The sequence below is a fragment of the Physella acuta genome, unplaced genomic scaffold (genome assembly GCF_028476545.2).
Source record: "Physella acuta isolate Inbredline_101_S28 unplaced genomic scaffold, ASM2847654v3 ptg001812l, whole genome shotgun sequence".
Classification (NCBI taxonomy): Eukaryota; Metazoa; Mollusca; class Gastropoda; family Physidae; genus Physella; species Physella acuta.
The window spans coordinates 37,501-56,715 of NW_026733322.1; the positions used below are offsets into that span (position 1 = coordinate 37,501).

The 19,215-nt window shown below is 34.2% G+C and overlaps 1 protein-coding gene across 1 annotated transcript; it reads right to left on the reverse strand.

Moving 5' to 3' along the window:
* Positions 1-3,840: 3,840 nt before the first annotated feature.
* LOC131930654 (uncharacterized) lies at positions 3,841-18,454 on the reverse strand. The gene is made up of 9 exons (XM_059287238.1): positions 18,429-18,454; positions 16,385-16,474; positions 13,091-13,155; positions 7,822-7,969; positions 6,761-6,822; positions 6,452-6,599; positions 5,849-5,926; positions 5,426-5,467; positions 3,841-4,046 (listed from the first exon to the last, which is right to left on the reverse strand). The coding sequence occupies exons 2-8, from the start codon at positions 16,449-16,451 to the stop codon at positions 5,445-5,447; spliced, it is 591 nt and encodes a 196-aa protein (XP_059143221.1). The 5' UTR covers positions 16,452-16,474; positions 18,429-18,454; the 3' UTR covers positions 3,841-4,046; positions 5,426-5,444.
* Positions 18,455-19,215: the final 761 nt, after the last annotated feature.

Below are 19,215 nucleotides of genomic sequence, written 5' to 3' on the forward strand. Positions count from 1 at the left end.
ATATATATATATATATATATATATATATATATATATATATATATATATATATATATATATATATCAATAGTTTGTCATTGACGCTCGTTGGTCCACTGGATTGCCTTGAGATAAAAAATGTCACGTCCGTAAGAAATTTTCATTCCCCCAGCAATAGTTCGATCGTCTCCTAGACTGGTGTAAATTCGTCACCTCAATCTGTTGTCTTCGGTACGATGTGGGAGGGAAAAGAAATGGGAGGGTAAAAGGGGGGATGGTGGAGCGGTAGGTTGTCGATTGCGTGAGACGACGTTTCATAATTGGCATGTTCACAAATTTTCGCGTGTGGGAGGGGGGGGATAATTTCGTTGTGTATTGAATGGTCTCTCTTTTCCCAGTCATACCGTAAGCTGTTTTCGATTCGTTGAGCGATTCGATCACCGGCCTTGTCGTTTTCGGGACGTGCTGTGTGTGTAGTGATCCACTGACTTATTTGGCTTTTTGCGGTCAGCCGTCTTTAAAGCTATTTTAAAAAATAGGGTGGTGGTGGTGGGGGGGGGGTAATTTAATTTAATTAAAATAAAGATCTTGTCATGTATGATTTCAGTACGTGGGGAAATATGTCATTTTTCGCGCTACAATGGCTCTGTACATGTCACTGTATTTATCACCAACCTGTTATTGTTTTGTTCAATTTATTCCTTATTTCCTCTGTCTATCTGTTTCGTTTTAAATATTGTTCCTAATTATTGTTTTACTAACTGTACTTTACAGCATTCTAAGAAAATATGTTCAGTTTCTTGTATATTTCGTCGGTATGTTTAGCAGGTGATGTTTATGTTTGCGTTTGCGTTTGAGTTGGTTGAAATGCTATTTCTCTTTCCATTGATGTTGTGTGTTTACAATGTAGGTTCCTAAATGTGTCACTAATGTCTACCGTGTTGTGCTCTCTGTCCAATTTTATTCTATAGTGCGGTGGTTGTAGTTGTTGTCAGGTAGGCCCTATCTACTTTGAATTTTCCCCTATATTCTTTCTGTTTGATTTGAAGATAGCTATTGTGTCTGTGCAGAATTGTTTGACCAGAATGTCACGTATCTTTTTTTTAGACTTTCCCCCTATACTGTTTTTTTTTTAAGAATTGTTCTAAGTCGGTCCTTCCTTAGTGTAGTGTGGTATTATTTTGCTTTAATTTAGTGTTGATTGTTTGCCCTATGCAATATTCTTCTAATGGGTTGTAGTGTGGCTCTATTTTTCTTCTGTCTAATTGTTTTAGCCTGATGGTGTTTATATTTTTTTTTGGGCCGTAGGTCTATTTCTCCGTTTAAGTTGCTTTGTATAAAGATTTGATGATTTGTCTTCCTCATGGTATTTAAAAAAAAAATTCTAATGTGTTAATTTGTAAAATGTGAGGAGATAATTATGGCCATCGCTGTGTAAACAACTTTGAGTATCTGTTCACTAGTGCTGCCCTTGCAAAAATTTTGTGGTGTTGTTTTTTGTATATGTTCAGTTTCTGAATAATTGTGTCGGCCAGCTTCATCCAGGTGTTTGTCTTCTTTTACCGGGTTGTCTGTAAAGCTTATGCCATACAATTTCATTCGGTCTATCAGTGTAATTGGGGTGTAATATTTTGTTTGTCCTTTTCATCTACCTAGTCAAAATATTTTTTTTTCTGCTTTGATTTGGACTCAGCATCCTCTTCCAAATTCTGTGAATGTTTCTAGTTATGTCCATTTCTTTTTTGTTTGCAGTAAGAAATTGGCTGTTTGGAAGTGAAAATTCTTTTAAGCGAAAGTCCTTTTAAAAGATTTCAAGCTTGGGTTTTAAGGCCGATTCTAGCAAAAGTAAGATGTGCATGCGCATATTTACTAAACAACGCTACCATGACCTTCTATTTCTTGTCACCTACATGTTCGTTGTTCAGGCTTATGAGTTGTCCTGATGGGATTTACATGATAAAAACTTAAATAGTAGATTTAAATATGCTATTAAAAACAATTTTAAAGAAATGTTATACTTTTCTAGACAAAGATATACCAGACTGTATCTCTCTGACGATCCACACAAATCGTTACCGTCCAAACACACGATACAGCAAGTTTCGTTAGAACAATAAGGTTATAAGAGTAATCCGAGCCCATTGCACAGCTATGTAGGGTAATTTCAGTCAATTTTAATCCTTTTTAGGGTCGATGCATTATTTCGTCTTCTGCCGGCAAGCCTAGGCTAGGGGGCAAAAGCTTCTTCCGACTAGTCGATTCGGAAAAAAGACATCACAATAAAAGTACTTCTTTAAGTTTGTTTTTATACCGGAAAAAAATTATAGAGTTTTCATGCATTTGTAAACTGCCATTTATTAGGTAAAATAAAGGTATTTTGAATACCAACTTAGGAGTCCAAAATAAAAAAAAAACTGCTGCCTTGTAGTTTGTTCTTGGTTGGACATAGGCTATGGAAGCAAATCCAAAAAGAAAAGCAGGCTGAAATCGGAGTCAATGGCCTCAATGGCGTAGAACCAGTTGACATGTATCCTTAATTGTGTTGGAAGGAGATCCCTTCCAATACTAAAATTAAAAACGAAAAAGAAGAAGAAATCCGGGTACTATTCAGTAGAAAGTCCATGAGTCCACCCAGCTCTGATGGTTAAGGGAAAGTAAAGGCGGATGGGCAAAGTGCTGACCACAGCTTCCATTTATCTGCCGAGGTCAAGAAACATTTAAACTCAACTTAATCTGCTCAATGGATCGCTAGGTCTAAAAGGGATTCTGGGATTATTATTTTTTTTTACTTTCACTGTTTTACGAAGAATAGGGGACTAATTTCAATCGGGCAATAAATAAATAATTGAATTAAAATAATTAAAAGCAGCAGTTGTATGATTTTAGAGTTGTCTCTCCTAGAAGAGTGTCTGTCCCCAGCTAACGAGCCTCATCTGCCGAGTGTTCGAATTCGAGACTTTTTCGGTTTAGCAACCAAGAGCTTTACCGACTCATCCACGCCGCCCCGGATTTACACTCGAGACTTTTCCGTTAGCCGACTAACGATCTACCGCTTAGGCCACGCATTAAGATGCGGTAGCATTTTTGTTTACTTTTATTTTTAGTATTCTGAACCTTTAGCAGATAAGTCAAGGTCCTTTACATATAAGTTTATCTGAAATGCCAGTATTCCAACAGTCATTAAAACGTGTGTACGAAAAAATAAACAGAAACAATTATTACCGTGCAACGACAAATTAAATTCTGCATTCACTCCTCATAATTTTATTTAATAAAAAAAAAGTTTAGGAGTGCAAAGCGACTAGTTATGTCATTTGAGGGTCACTAATTAATAGTGTTGAGTAATAAAGCCATGTAGAGATGAGACTTCTGTGCTAATTTTTAAAAAGTTCTTAACACCGTTGCTTTACCAAGTCAATGTAGCTTTGAAGTTCAAACACTAATGTCTTTTATTCGTAACGTCCATTGAAGGTATTTCTATTCACTGACATTACCCTTCGTTTCTTAAAGACTTTTTACTTGCGGTTTACACATGACATTACACAGCAATTCCGTAGGTATTACGCAGGTTTTAAACATCGTGTCGTGCAAAAAGTTTGACAAGCCGACTTGGCGTAGTGAAAGATTTCATTCTTGATACTATTATAACCTACAAACGCGCACACATCTAGCCATAGAATAAGATTCAAAAACACACGCAGACACACTCAAACAAAACTCAAACACAGGCTGAGATAAACAGATACATATGTGTACACAGACACACATACTAACACATATAATGTATTACAGTAAAACAAAAATTGTTATCAGTTCTGAAGAAAACTTTATTTTGAAAGAAATTCGTCGAGAAGAAAAAAAAAAAAAGACTTTCGGAAAAAATTCGCGAAGAAAGAGGAAAATGTGTGTAAATTTGTGATCTAAAATTTAATTTAAAATTAATAATTTTAAGTTTAAAATGTTTAGAATTTAGAAATAGAAAGTTAAAGAAAACAATGAGGACATCAGTTGGTCGTCACATTTTCAAGATGACGTAAACTCAAATGTCCACTGCTATGGCGAATCTTCTGTAAAGTAAATTTAAACATAACCAATTATTTTTTACATTTTTTATGCATAATACATACAGAACATTAAAATCAATAAAATTCACCGGCGGTCAATAGGGAAACTAATAAATCTACGTTTTTTTCATTCTGACATTTAAAAGATATAGTATGTTCAATTCTTTTCCATGTTCTTAACGTCGTTAAGGTGTCTTTAAGAGTTGAGTGCAGAGGCGTAGCGAAGGGGTGCAGGGGGGTACATATGTCCCCGGGCGCCGACCTTAGAGGGCGCGAAAATGGTTTGGAAAAACAAATTAAAATCTCATTTTAACTGCATTTTTGCTTTATAAATATAAAAAATATATGAGGAGAGGGGTGTGTGGAAATCGAAAGTTTGAAGGGGGGAGGGGGTGCAAATCAAAAATTGAAAGGTTGATCCCGAGGGGGGCGCCCAATTGAAAGTTTGTCCCGGGCGCTGGGAAGGGTCGCTATGTCTCTGGTTGAGTGGACTGTTTGGTGCATTTAGGGCTGTAATCTTTTGAGTTAGTAGTCGTGTACACTACCATCCGACCACGCCGTTAAACGTTCCTATCATACTTGTGACTTAATATGGGAAATTCCAAGATTAGACATACCGTGTTATTTTAAGGCTTAATTGAGACAAAAGAGAAGATAAATTGTAAAGAAATAACGTTGGTCTCATGCTCTGTCTGACTTAACTTTTTGATCCTTATGCCATCACTAAGTCAGATATCACTATTTATGGTAACTACATAAGTCAGCCCCTTCACCAACAACGGATATTTGATGTATTTCAACCATAGACAATTTGGTGTCACCCCAATCCCGAATAGGTATTTTTAATAATGTATAGAATCGTAAAAATGCACACATTCTCTTTGAAACTGGCGATATTCTGTTTTGAAGTCATCATCTCGGATTCTGTGACCCTGTGCTGTCCGCATCCCCCTCCCTCGCCATGTAACGCTACTGTTTTACTCCATAATTTCTCAAACTTCTGTCTCCTTACAACGTTACAATGACACTGTACAATTACAAGTGCCATAACTTCCATAATCCATGCTTTTAAACAATAGTTTTTGAATCTTGGAAATTCAACACCAATCTTCAAAATACCCGATTTTAAGTTTATTTTAATATACAACCGCTACGGTCTACACACACTTTAAAAATTAAAACTTTTGATTTTTGCATTCTTCAGTATATGTATATAAATATGTTTTAGTTTTAAATCGGTTAAAGTTATACAAGGATTTCTGGTAAAGCATTTCGTTTCAACGCAATAAATACAATACACCTTATGAGTAAAATGAAAACACCTGAATGTTTAAAAAAAATCCATAGATCTCTGTTTAACTAATAAATTTACATCATCGTACCTTTTCGAAGTCTCGTCCATTAGCCTTTCTTGCAATGCTTTCCTAATTTAAAGGGAGAAATTTTAGCTTGTAAGAAATATGTTCTTTTATATTAAACAAAAATGTCGCAAGCATAATTTCCCCCTTGATAAAAAATAATTAACAGTGAACAGGTTCTATGATCTAATGCATTTTAATTAGTATTTAGCCTGATTTTTATGCAACTCGATGGAACTAGGTTGTTTAATATCGAGTAAATTTGTTTGTATTATTTGGATCATTTATTACTATCAGATTCAGTGAACTAAATTATTTCAATACTTTTTTGCCTTTTTTAGTTTTGATAACAATTTGTTTAATTGCAACAGCTTAATTGAACACAATTTTAGCCGTCAATCATTAAGGTTAAACATTTAAACATGATTTAGAAAAAACAAACGTTACTTGTTGTTCTGGTAGTTGAAGCGGCGTTTGTAGTGTCTTGTTCTGTAGTAGCTGTTTGTGTTGTTGTGTCCGGTGGAACTACAATGTGAGAAATAAATTTAAAAAATGGGCTGCTGTTGTTTGCTATTTCAAATGTCTTCTCTCATCAAATACACAAAGAAAATAAATGAACGGACAGGATGGTAAAACCGAGTTTGCAAATCATCAAAATGTGTAGAAATCTCGATATAGATTTTTTAAAAGAATAATTTATCCTTTATATTCCGTATACGATACACTGGTGAGGTGTAAAACGGTAGAAATTGTAAAAATTTCATTCAATATTTTTGCACGATTACAATATTTCCTCTATACTCTGAATACGAAAAAGAGAAAAAGTAAGTATTGGAAAAATTTATAATAAACTTTTCTGTAAGCCTATTGCCCTGACGGTGCAATACCAATGCTGTGTCGTGCCAATATAAAAGAAATTAAGTGAGGTTTCTCCTGCTTTAATCAATTCTAATTTTTCAATTGTTTTGTCTACAGGGGAATCCAAGTATCTTTCCTTCTAAAAGTTGTAGATGCGCTATAAATATTACTATTTAAAAATAAGGAACTTACTGAGATCGCAGAGAACCGAACCAGCTCCTGGATCATTTGAGGTCGTATCGACTGTAATATCGTGATTAAAAAATTGCAGTGTGCATGTGCCATTTTTAAATATATATCCAGCGCAGTACGGCTGTGTTACTGATCGAAGAGCACAATCCTATTTTAAGGAAACACGAAGATATACTTACAAATGTACACATAGAAGCTAGTGTCGTCTGAGGACACAATACTGATATTTAATCAATAAAAAATAAGTCATATTCTTAAAAAATCTAAAAACAAATTAAGGAATAATAACTAATAATCAATTAGAAATACCGCATGAGTAGTTTGTATTGGGTCGGCCGCAATGGGAGATGGAATATAGGCTGGGCAATTTCCTGTTAAAAAAATATAGGTATATATATATATATATATATATATATATATATATATATATATATATATATATATATATATATATATATATATATATATATATATATATGGGTTTTGGAATGGGTTTTGATAAAGATCGGGGGAAAAAAGAAAAATTACATTTGACTGAAAACCATGAATACAAATATCAAAACTGTTTGTATTTGCCTGCTGTATTTTTTAAATAAAAAGCTGGGTAGAAAAATAATATTCCGTGAGTTTGTTTCCCAGAAGGCATACCTTGTACTTCACTTAGTCCTCTTTGCTCCTTATGGAGCATAGGGCCTCCACCATTTCCTTCCATTCCTTCCTATCCTCGGCTATTAATTTTGACATCTCCCAAGACATCCCTGTTGGCTTCAGTTCTTCAAGAAGACTCCGCCTCCAGGTCTGTCTTGGGCGCCCTCTCTTCCGCTTTCCCTGGGGGTTCCACTCAAGCGCTTGGCGTGTAACATTTGTGTGAGCCTTTCGCAGTGTGTGACCCACCCAGCGCCACTTCCTCCTTCTTATTTGCACACCAATAGGCTCCTGCCCAGCTTTCCTCCATAGTTCCAAGTTCGGCACTTTGTCCTGCCATCTCAGTTTCAGTATCTGTCTAAGGCATCTATTCATGAAGGTCTGTATCTTTGCTGTGCTTGCCTTGGAGACTCTCCATGTCTCTGCTCCATACAGCAGAACTGCCTTGACATTAGAGTTAAATATCCTAATTTTTGTGGTAATGGAGATGGCCGAACTTTTCCATATGGGTCGCAGGAATGTGAAAGCGCAGCGGGCTCTATTAACTCTAGCGCGTATGTCCTCCTCTGTGCCTCCCGTTTTGCTGATCTTGCTGCCAAGGTAGACAAACTCTTGCACATCATTTACCTGTCTTCCGTCTATTGTCACTGGAGCCTTCTGTTTATTGTTAATTCTCATCAATACCTTGTAAGAGACGGTGTAATACAGAATAATTATTATCTTACCTGAGGTGTTGGTACAATAGGTTACACTCGACATATATCCATCCGAGGAAGTATCGACAAGCGTGGTTACAGAAACCACTAAACACGCCGCCCCATCCCAAACAAAAATATAGCATCTCGGAGTCGACAGACAGTCCTGGTAACATTGCTGCCGGGTCGAATTAGATAAAACAAATTTAGTATTGTGTGTGTACAAATGCATGCCAATTTATCTAAGTAATTTAAAAGCTATTAAATTTTCTGAAAATTAAAAAGTAACATGTCCAAATACTTAATCATTACAAAGTTTCAACACAACATTGCTGTGATAGAAGATTTATCAGGTGTCTGGTTGGTGCTATTACTGAATATAGAAGGAAGCTTGGACGCAAGGCTTAAAAATCCTAACCCATAAAAATAAAAACTGTTTTCAAAACACAAATACATTAGAACAACGAGAACTTTGGAAGAAAGATTTCCCTCTAGTCATAGGCGTAGCGACCTTTCCCGGCGCCCGAGGACAAACGATTTGCACCCCCCCCCCTCAAGATTTCGATTTGCCCCTCACCCCCCTTTAAACTTTCGATCTGCACCCCCCTCAACCTTTCAATTTATTTTTCCAACCCATTTTGCCGCCCCCTAAGGTCGGCGCCCGGGGACATATGTTCCCCCCCGCCCCTCCCCTCTCTCTACGCCTCTGATTCTAGTAGAGCTTTGACGTGCGGAAAACCTTCGTGAATCCGGCGTGCTGACAAAGTTTCCGAATACCTAAACAAAAACCCAAATACAGACCTACAACATTCAAACTCTTTTCAAAATTGAAAAATCAACATCTGTAGCAAGGGATATGAGGACATACAACTTCAAGATTCTCAGCCTTTTTAAAACCCACAACAATAGAAGCTGCCAAACCAGTCTTTCAGCAGGAGATATTATCATTTATTCTGGGCTTAAAGATCCCCACAGAGTGCAGCAGTAATGATGACAGCAGAGGTAGCAGAGGCAATGTTAGAAATGGAGCCTATATCACTACGATTGATAAATGCAAGATTTAATGCCAAAGGTCGTGAGATAACCGTTATTCAATATTAACGCCTATAATTTGAGCCTATATCACAGCGATTAATAGATGTAAGATTTAATACCAACGGTGGTACGACGATCGTTATTCAATATTATGAGCCCACAATTGCAGCAAAAGCAGAAGAAAAAAAAACATATAATGATGTATGTCAAGCTCGTTTCGACCGCACGTTAAAAAAATTTTGAGTGCTAAAATTGAAAAAAAAAACGTTCCATCTAGGCCTCGCCTCGTACTGGCGTTTGTGAGAAAAATGTATCAGTACAATAACTTTGCTTGTGTGTTTTGCCCTTCAAATGTCTATAAGGAAATAAATATTACATTAAACCTAACTTTAAACCTCGCCTAGGCAGCCGAAACAACATCAACCATAACCACAACCACAATAACAAACATGAACATAGACCATGAACATCAACTTCAACTTCAACATCATCATTATTACACACTCTAACCCTAACCCTCAACACAACCTCAACCTGATAAATAAAATAATTGTATAAACTCTACCTCATCTGCCTCACATGTCTTGGCGACAAGCGGAAGAAGAAAATATAATTTGTAAATAAGTTTGAAATTGTTTGAGAAATATTTTTTTAAATAGTAATTGGTCAGAACCTAATCTGCATCATTACACGTTGTAAGATATAAATAACAAAGCAAAAAAAGAAACAAATATCTAAAGATCGTTGTGTTCTAACAAAGTGTGTAGTTACTTTCTTAACACGTTTTTCTTAACTCAGCTTCGCGTTTGTTTGTTTGTTTGTTGTTAAAATTGACATCGAAAATTAGCCCACTTCTGATTGCTCTAGAGACCTGAAATTTGGCATGCATGCTACTTTCGCCTAACAATTTCAGATGCAATCATAAAAACTAGCAATTAGTGACCGTAATTAGCTTAATTTAATTACGCTCCAAGGACCATAAAATTGAGGACATGATTTCTAAAGATACCGACAAGACTTGAGGCCTATTGACACAGTTACTTCGGCCCCAATCGATGTGAGCGCGCTGGCCGTGATCGTATAGTGGTTAGTACTTCGCGTTGTGGCCGCGACAACCCAGGTTCGAATCCTGGTCGCTCAAGATTTTTAGTCCGTGTATTTATAAACTCTTTTTTAAAAACCACGTTTTTCATGTGTAGCAACGGACTAAAAAGGAGAAAATAAAATACTTAAAAAAAACTTTTTAAAAAACCACGTTTTTTATGTGTAGCAACGGACTAAAAAGGAGAACGGACACGGTAACACATTGTTAACGGTGACACGGTTGGTACGCTGGGTATGCTAAAATACACATAAACACGTTTTTCCTTAACTCAGCTTCGCGTTTATTTGTTTGTTTATGGGAGATTTGATCACGTGATTCGTGAGTAGATCTCCACGCCAGCAACGTAAATTACACCCTTTCTCTGTTTAAAGCGTATCGGTCGCTCAAGATTTTTTTAGTCCGTGTATTTAAAAACACTTAGTCAAGTCATACTTAATCAAGTGATTAGATAAAGTAGAAAATAAACTATATAAAAAACTTTTTAAAAACCACGTTTTTCATGTGTAGCAACGGACTAAAAAGGAGAAAATAAAATACTTAAAAAAAAACGTTTTAAAAAACCACGTTTTTCTTGTGGACTAAAAAGTAGAAAATAACTATTTACATACATTTGATGACAAAAAACGTGGGTCGGGCAGATGGGTCGGGAAATTTGATGGTGAACGTACCCACGTTTTTTGTCATCAAATGTATGTAAATAGTTATTTTCTACTTTTTAGTCCACAAGAAAAACGTGGTTTTTTAAAAAGTTTTTTTTAAGTATTTTATTTTCTATTATTCAAAAACCAATATCTAAACATTAACCTAAATCTAAATCTGTGAACCGGAACCGGATATCTATCAAGTAAATAAAATTTTAGAATTTTAAATATCAGACACAAAAGGAGGATATTAAAAATGCTTTAAAACTGTTCAAATTACGTTCGAATGCTAATATAGTAGTTCAGGCCATAAGTTATAATGTTAGAAAACTTGAAGCAAAATTTTACCTACTTGACTTACGGTTTTATGAATTGTTTTCTACAGATTACAATTTTTAAAAAAATATAAATAAAATAATTTTTGAAATGTTTTGCTTCACATATACGCAACAATTTTTATGCTGTATTATAGCTGTAGAATCACAATTAGAACTTTAAACAAGTTAATAAAAAGTCTAGTGACAATTTAAGCGCAATTTCCTTATGTTATTTATAACAATTTTAAATCGAGATAAATCATATATTCAGGAAATAAATAATGCAACACAAGTAGTTTTAATAATTCAAAACAAAAAAGAAACCAGTATGGAAATTGCGCTAAAAAAAGACAACAATATTAACCTATATCAACGGAAATAGTTTTATTTTAACGAGTAGGCCTACACGATGCTCAGTTTAAAAAAAAAACAAGTTAATAAAAAGTCTAGTGACAATTTAAGCGCAATTTCCTTATGTTATCCATAACAATTTCTATTTTTTTGTGACCGAACGAAAGGATATTTTTTTTGCGCTAAAAAAAAGACAACTATATTAACCTATATCAACGGAAATAGTTTTATTTTAACGAGTAGGCCTACACGATGCTCAGTTTAAAAAAGTAGTAAATATCATCCTAGGCCTACACGAAGCTCAGTTTTTATAATTTAAAAAAAAAATTGTGACCGAACGAAAGGATATTTTTGAAAACTTTCTTCGGCAATATTGTTTTAAATTATGGCAGGAATCGATTGGTAAATGTTTCAAGTCGCTAAGTGGTCTGGTTGCCGAGATATGGGCCAAAAACCGTTTTTTTTCCGAGGTTTTTTGGATTTTCCGGGAAATCCAGGAAGGAATTCCGGGAATTTTTTTGGCACACAATCATCCTCGGAACTTGCTTAACATATTTGCTTTGGAACTAGTCCTCGATATTGCTTCGTTGAGGAGGAGATACGACTTAAAGCTGCGGTCACACATCCATACATCCATCCATCCATCCATCCATCCATCCAGAAATAATGAATTATTAATCGCAATTGCCAGTATGTCGGCGTGGTCGAGTCGGTAAAGCTCATGGTTGCTAAACCGAAAAGTCTCGAGTTCGAACCCTCGGGCAGATGAGGCTCGTTAGCCGGGGACAGCCACTCTTCTAGGAGAGACAACTCCAAAATTAAACAACTGCTGCCTTGTAGTTTGTTCTTGGTTGGACAAAGGCTATGGAAGCAAATCCAAAAAGAAAAGCAGGCTGAAATCGGAGTCAATGGCCTCAATGGCGCATAACCAGTTAACACGTAACGCTTAATTGTGTTGGAGGTGTGGTCGAGTCGGCAATAAGCTCATGGTTGATAAAATTCGAACAGTCTCAAGTTCAACCCTACCGGCAGATAAATCTCGACCCCTTCAACACTAATAATTAAGAAGAAGAAGAAGAAGCTTCGTTGAGGAGGAGGTATGACTTAAAGCTGCGGTCACACATCCATACATCCATCCATCCATCCATCCATCCATCCAGAAATAATGAATTATTAATCGCAATTGCCAGTATGGAAATTGCGCTAAAAATTGACTTGCGTATGTCAATAGTTTCTGTTTTTCGTGAATTATTTTGTTTCTTTCCGTTAGTCTGGACTAACCTTCCCCCATTTGAATTCAATGGAACTTTCTAAACTTTTAAAAGAAGAAAGTGTGGAAATCATCGTCTCGCGTTGCAACAAATTTAAAACTCAACATGCATCGAAGTGCACAGCTAGAAATACAAGACAAAGCAAAGAGTGAATGAAATCTGCAACATGAAAATACATACCAGAAAAATGAGACTTAAAAACAAAACATTAACATTCAATACCAGCGGTAAATGAAAACACGCAGAGTTTTTTACTGGAAGACCAAGAGGTGACGGAAGAGGCTGAGCAAGCTGCACTACAAGAACACTGGAAAAGGTTGCAGAATACTGCAATTTATTTGCCAGGAAAGAGTACCAAACCCAGTGTAGGAAAGAAAATGGGAAAGCATCAAGCAATACAGAGCTTAGAGAACGCTGGGTGATTTAAATAGATGGTGAGGAAGATTTTCGACCTGGATGGGAGAAAGGTATGGGAGAGGTGTACATTAATAGAATAATTCAAGTTCCAAATGATAATATTAAGTTTATACACGTATTCACTTAAAACTTTTTAAAAATGTCGCATTAATGTTATCTTACTTGTTGAGTGACGGCATCTGTTGGGGTAACTGAAGCTTCGCCATAGTCGTAAGCCACGCACTGATCTACAATCGATTCCAATTACTTATATATATATATATATATATATATATATATATATATATATATATATATATATATATATATATATATATATATATATATATATATGTATGTATATTTATTTATATATATATATATATAAGCCTATAAATATGTATATATATTGTATGTTGTAAAGTAAAAAAAAAATCTTTAGATTTGTGATACATTTGACGGATGGAGTAGATGACCTAGACGTATGAAAAGATAATGTGGTCAGCACTATGCCCAGCCGCCTTTACTTTCACTAACGCGAGTTAAGTACCCATTAATTTATGGTAGACGCAGGGACCTCCTAATGAAATGAACCCTGATTCGAACACTTGACTTTCAGCTAAGCAATCTTGCGCTCTACAACTAAACCAAACCATCTCACAATATATATATATATATATATATATATATATATATATATATATATATATATATATATATATATATATATATATATATATATATATATATATATATATATATATATATATATATATATATATATATACATATATATATATATATATATATATATATATATATATATATATATATATATATATATATATATATATATATACATATATATATATATACTAGCGTACCCGTCTGAAGAAAGTCGGACTGAATATATAAAAATGGTTTCATAAATGCGTCACCACTACTATATTCTTAGAGGGGTGACCTTGTCTTCTAAAACTGAGTTATTTAAATGTAAACAATGCCTGTCCTTGGATCATAAATATCGGAACACGGGTTTACTTACTCTACCGTATGAATAACTTGAGTGTACGTTAATCACTCACCGTAATAGTGAGGTAGAATACACTTCGGTGACCGCCCATGTGTCCGGGATGTAGAGGGGAGCTTTCGGGAGCACCCCAATTACACTACCGCAGAGGCGCCTCGTACGTCCGCTGGCTCGTTAAAACAAACATAAGCGCCATAGTGCTCACAGGATAACCCAGAGTGATAAAAATCACCATGATACAATAATGCAGATAGCGTCATTCGCTAAAGTGACAACAATCAACTGTATTTTTCTTTAACACGTAAAAAAAATTATTTTACGTGTTATAAATAACAGTGTGACTGATGAAATTCGTTAGCGTTACTTATTGTGTATTATTAGATGCTCGATCTCAATTTCTGTTTGGATCTTCTAAAAATTGATGCTATTTGCATCATTCGCAAAGGGAAAATTTGTAAAGAAGGATTTCCTCGCGTTACAAAAATGTTTTTAGAAGTGTGACTTTTATTTTTAGATTTGATTGTCCTTTGAACCCTAATTTTGTACGGAAATATTTTCATTATTTCAAGAACTGTAGGTTTTGGAATAGTTTGAATATTTTATGGACAAAAGTAAATATCCCGGTTAATAATCTAACCTTGGTTAATTTATCTGATTTAAAAAAAAAGTGTATTACAGGGCCCTCAGCGGCCGATGTGAGCCTTTCTGGGCCAAAACTGAAATTTTTGTTTGCAGCCGAATCGCACCCTACCAGGGCGCCGGCGGATACGCCTGATTCAATTTAGTAAGCGACTCTAATTTCCCATCTTATCCATTGTCTATCGCACTGTCTTAAACGAACGTACGCGCCATTGCGCTCACGGGAAAGCCCGGCGGTTGCCCCTGATGAATTTTTAATGCTGAATTTATTGTAACCCTTTACCCGCTATACAGGACGCACGATTAACGGATACCAAGTGCTAACATAGCCGCTCTAGAACTCTGGGCGCCAAATCGTGTAATGACGAAAATTGCACCCTCCCTGGCGCCACCGATATCAAATTTTAATTATTTTGTTCACGGAACCCTTCTCGGGAGAATTCTCATCAACTCCACAATGTTTCATGGAGATCGGATGAACGGTGCCAAACCGCAATCGATTTTTATTTAATATATCTTATATAGTAAACAATCTCACCCTCTCGGGGCGCCGCCATTGCGAAATTAAAAAAAAATTCATACCATTTTTTTAATAACAAGCTTTTATGTACAAATGTACTAAAACGTAGAAAATAAATTATACACTACTATTTAAATTACTAAAAAGAAACCCGGGTCACTTTAGTACCTATTGGATACCTTTACTAATATTTGAGAAAAGACACACGTTTTTACTTTCTCGTATATACGTAGTATAGAGAAAGTATTGTAATCGTGCAAAAAAAAAATCGAGATTTTTACAAATCTCGACGTTTTACACCTCACTGATACGGAAAAACATAATTTTGCAATCTTGTCCGCATGTCTGTGTGTGTGTGTGTGTGTGTGTGTGTGTCTGTGTGTGTGTCTGTGTGTCTGTGTGTCCGTGTGTAAACACGATAACTTGAGTACCGTTACAGCTAGGTTGATGAAATTTCATATATAAGTATTATATCAAAATCGTAGATCCGTATCAACTTTTGAGCGATTTCCGACAACCGGAAGTGGTACTTTTTCTACTTTGAATTCTTCAAAAGCCTATAACTTGAGTACTATTTCAGATAGATAAATGAAATTTCACATGTAAGTAAAAGATCTAATTCTCTACCTTCTGTTAAATTTTGAGTAATTTCCGTTGACCGGAAGTAGTAATTTACGCTACTTCCGATTTCTCAAAAAACTAATGTAAATTTATTAAGCACTAATACTATTGCGCACTATTTTACACACCTTTATTAGGCGTTCGCTTGGTGCGCAATTGTTTTTTACTGAGATTCTATTCTATTTTTAAAAGTTTCAGTATTTAAAATGGATTAAAAATCATAACTATATCCCCAGTTACCATCCCCTGTTGTTTTATATAAGAATATTCGAGAAAGTTTAGGGGAGATCACTACCGGTTTATTCTTTTTAGTAATTTAAATAGTAGTGTATAATTTATTTTCTACTATTTAGTGCATTAGTACATAAAAGCCTGTTATTAAAACGTTTTTTATGAATTTTTTTTCAGTAGGCTACTTTACACGTTTTATTTACAATAGAGTTACATGACTAAAAACCATTGCGCGTCTATTGAACGTGATGGCGCAGCTATGGAAACTGATGGCGAAATGACATGAATATTTTGGGCCTTCCCGCTATGAATAAACATGCATTCTTTCGAATTTCTAAAATATCTGAAATACGATTTTTTAGGCCCAAAAACATACATTTATATAGAAATATGTTATTTATTAGTCTTTAACTTATATTTTAATATTTATACTTACCATCAGCATAGCTGCTCTGAAAGACCAGCACAGCTGATATCAAAAGTCCAACAGTTATTGCAGACATATTGATCAACTATATACCTGAAGCTGGAAATTGTTATAGCTTATTACTTCATATTTTTCTTTTTCTCTCTCTTCATGTATATATATATATATATATATATATATATATATATATATATATATATATATATATATATAATATGTATACAGCTCAAATGGATTCTGTATCTCTGTATGTATGTATACTTATGGGAGACATGCATATAATAAAAATCTCGAAATTAAAAAACTTTTGCTATAAACTAAGAAGAAATAATAATAAGGTACACAAAATCATCGACCTCGTTAATTGTATATAAAATAGTAATGTTAGTCAATAAAGAGATCATTGTTAATACATAGTAAAGACACTATCAGTACCGCCTAATTTATTAGTCAAATATTTTTTTAAAAAGTATGTATAAGAACCAAATGGCAAACAAAAAAATACAATAGCACAAAAGGAGAATAAATAGCATTGTAGAGATTTAAAATCTGAAAATACGTTGGTTTAATAAAGTAATAAGTAATTAAATAGATTTAAAATTTAAAAAAAAGTAAACGCTTTTTAAAATAAACAAAAAAAAGTTCCGCTGCTAGTGTCTTGTATAAAAGGTAATAAATTTTGGTTTAATAAATTGAATTTTGTCTGTATTATATAAATCTGGGCTTAGCTTTTTAGTTTAGAAAACAAGTCTTGGTTTTAGTTCTAGGTTTAGCTTTAGTCTATGTGATCTACAATCTATTTATGCGGCCCTTATCTAGTGTGAGGCTTAAACGTCCATATTTGCATTTCGACGTTTAATTGGAAACGTAATATCTTTCCTAAACCCGGGCAACGCCGTGTATAAATTATTATTCGCATTAAACACATAATCACGGCAGTGGCGGAACTAGAAAAAAAGGGCCACCCCGCAAAATTTTTTTTAGGCCCCCCCCCCCCCCATATATATATATATATATATATATATATATATATATATATATATATATATATATATATATATATATATATATATATATATATATATAATAACATAATACGAACATAGGATACTCGTTGCTGTCCAGTTCGAAATTTGAAAAAAAAATTTAAAAAATTTTCAACATCATGTCATGTGTGTAAGTGCATTAGCGTGTTTTGTGGAAAAACTAGTGTTAATTTTTAATAGAAGCCCTCGTAGACACTTGTCGGTCAAAATAATATAGAACATGAAAGCTTTGTATAAGTAATGGTGTCTCGTGTTAAGTTTATTTTTATGGTTTTTTTTGTAGTTGTATTATTAATTTTCTAAATATTATTGATTTAATACATTTCAATACATTTCCTTTTTATACAATATCATTCTTTAGTAATTATTTTTTAAAAAAATAATAATTAAGAGAAGTAATTGCTTTTTAATTTGTTTAGTACAAATCTATTAAAAGGAGCTTATGATCACCCCTATTTGACTATTTTTTAAAAAAGGGAAATAAGTAATGTTTTGAACATTTGCCTATCTTCGATAAGTTTAATTGTAGATGAAAGACTCGGCTTTCAAAGTTGTTTAAAAACAAAGGGAAAAAGAAGATACAAGATCGTGGGGTGGTGTCTATAGTATAAATATAATCCAACCGCAGCTACGGTAATTTTTTTACAAAACAACCATCAAGTCAAAAATGAAAGAAAATTTACTTTTTTTTTTTAAATATAAAAAAATTTATTATGGTCGGCTCTGGGCCCCTAAATGGCGTGCCCCCCCCCCCCCCCCGCATTGCGGGGTCTGGCGGCACTGTAGTTCCGCCCCTGAATCACGGTCTTTTATAGATAGTTTTTTTCATAAAGGCCCATGCAGGGTCTGGCAGGGACCGCTTATACATATATATATATATATATATATATATATATATATATATATATATATATATATATATATATATATATATATATATATATATATATATATATATATATATATATATATTACAATATTATAATAATATTTTTAAAAAAACTCACATGAGGAAAATGCTTTTCTTGTCAACAGCCTAAGACACCCTAGAACAGCCCGAAACACAAGTTTTTATACAATCACTGTTGTCAATGAAATCGTTAAGATTAAACGCGCAAGCCAATCAGAACGTCAAAACTTCAGACGCTCAGTCGTCGGGTATGCCCACGTAATCCTGTTTAGCCGCAGTGCACGAAGAAATCATTACGAATAAAAAACAAACAGAGGTGTGTCAATGCGTTGTTTTATGTATTGAAATGATAGGTAAAATTATAAGCTAAACAGTCAAAAAAACGTGAGTATAAATCAATTTGAATTTTAATAACTAAAATTGAAATAGATATATTTTAATCTGGTTCGGTTTATCAGTTGTTTTTTGGTTGTTGTTATTTTGTTTTGGTTTTAAACTGTATACGCCTATGCACTATGGTCTTTCAAAAATTGATTGACAAGTTTAAGACACGCCCACTTTCAAAGCTTCAGTTCATTTAGCGTAGGTGGCTGAGGATCAAATTGATCAGCGGATCAAAAGATCTGTTGTTTTAATATTTTATTGAATAAATACTCTTTTGGTTAAACAAAATTTTGTTTAAACTCTTTCAGTTAAACTATCTTTTGGTTAAAGATTGATGGTTAAAAGATCTTTTGGTAAACCATCTGTCGGCTAAACAATCCTGTTAGTTAAAAACTTTGTTTAAACGATCTGATGGTTAAGTAATCTTCTGGTTTAACAAACTCTTGACTAAACTATCCGTTGGTAAAACTCTATGTTGAATAAACTAACTTTTGTTTATA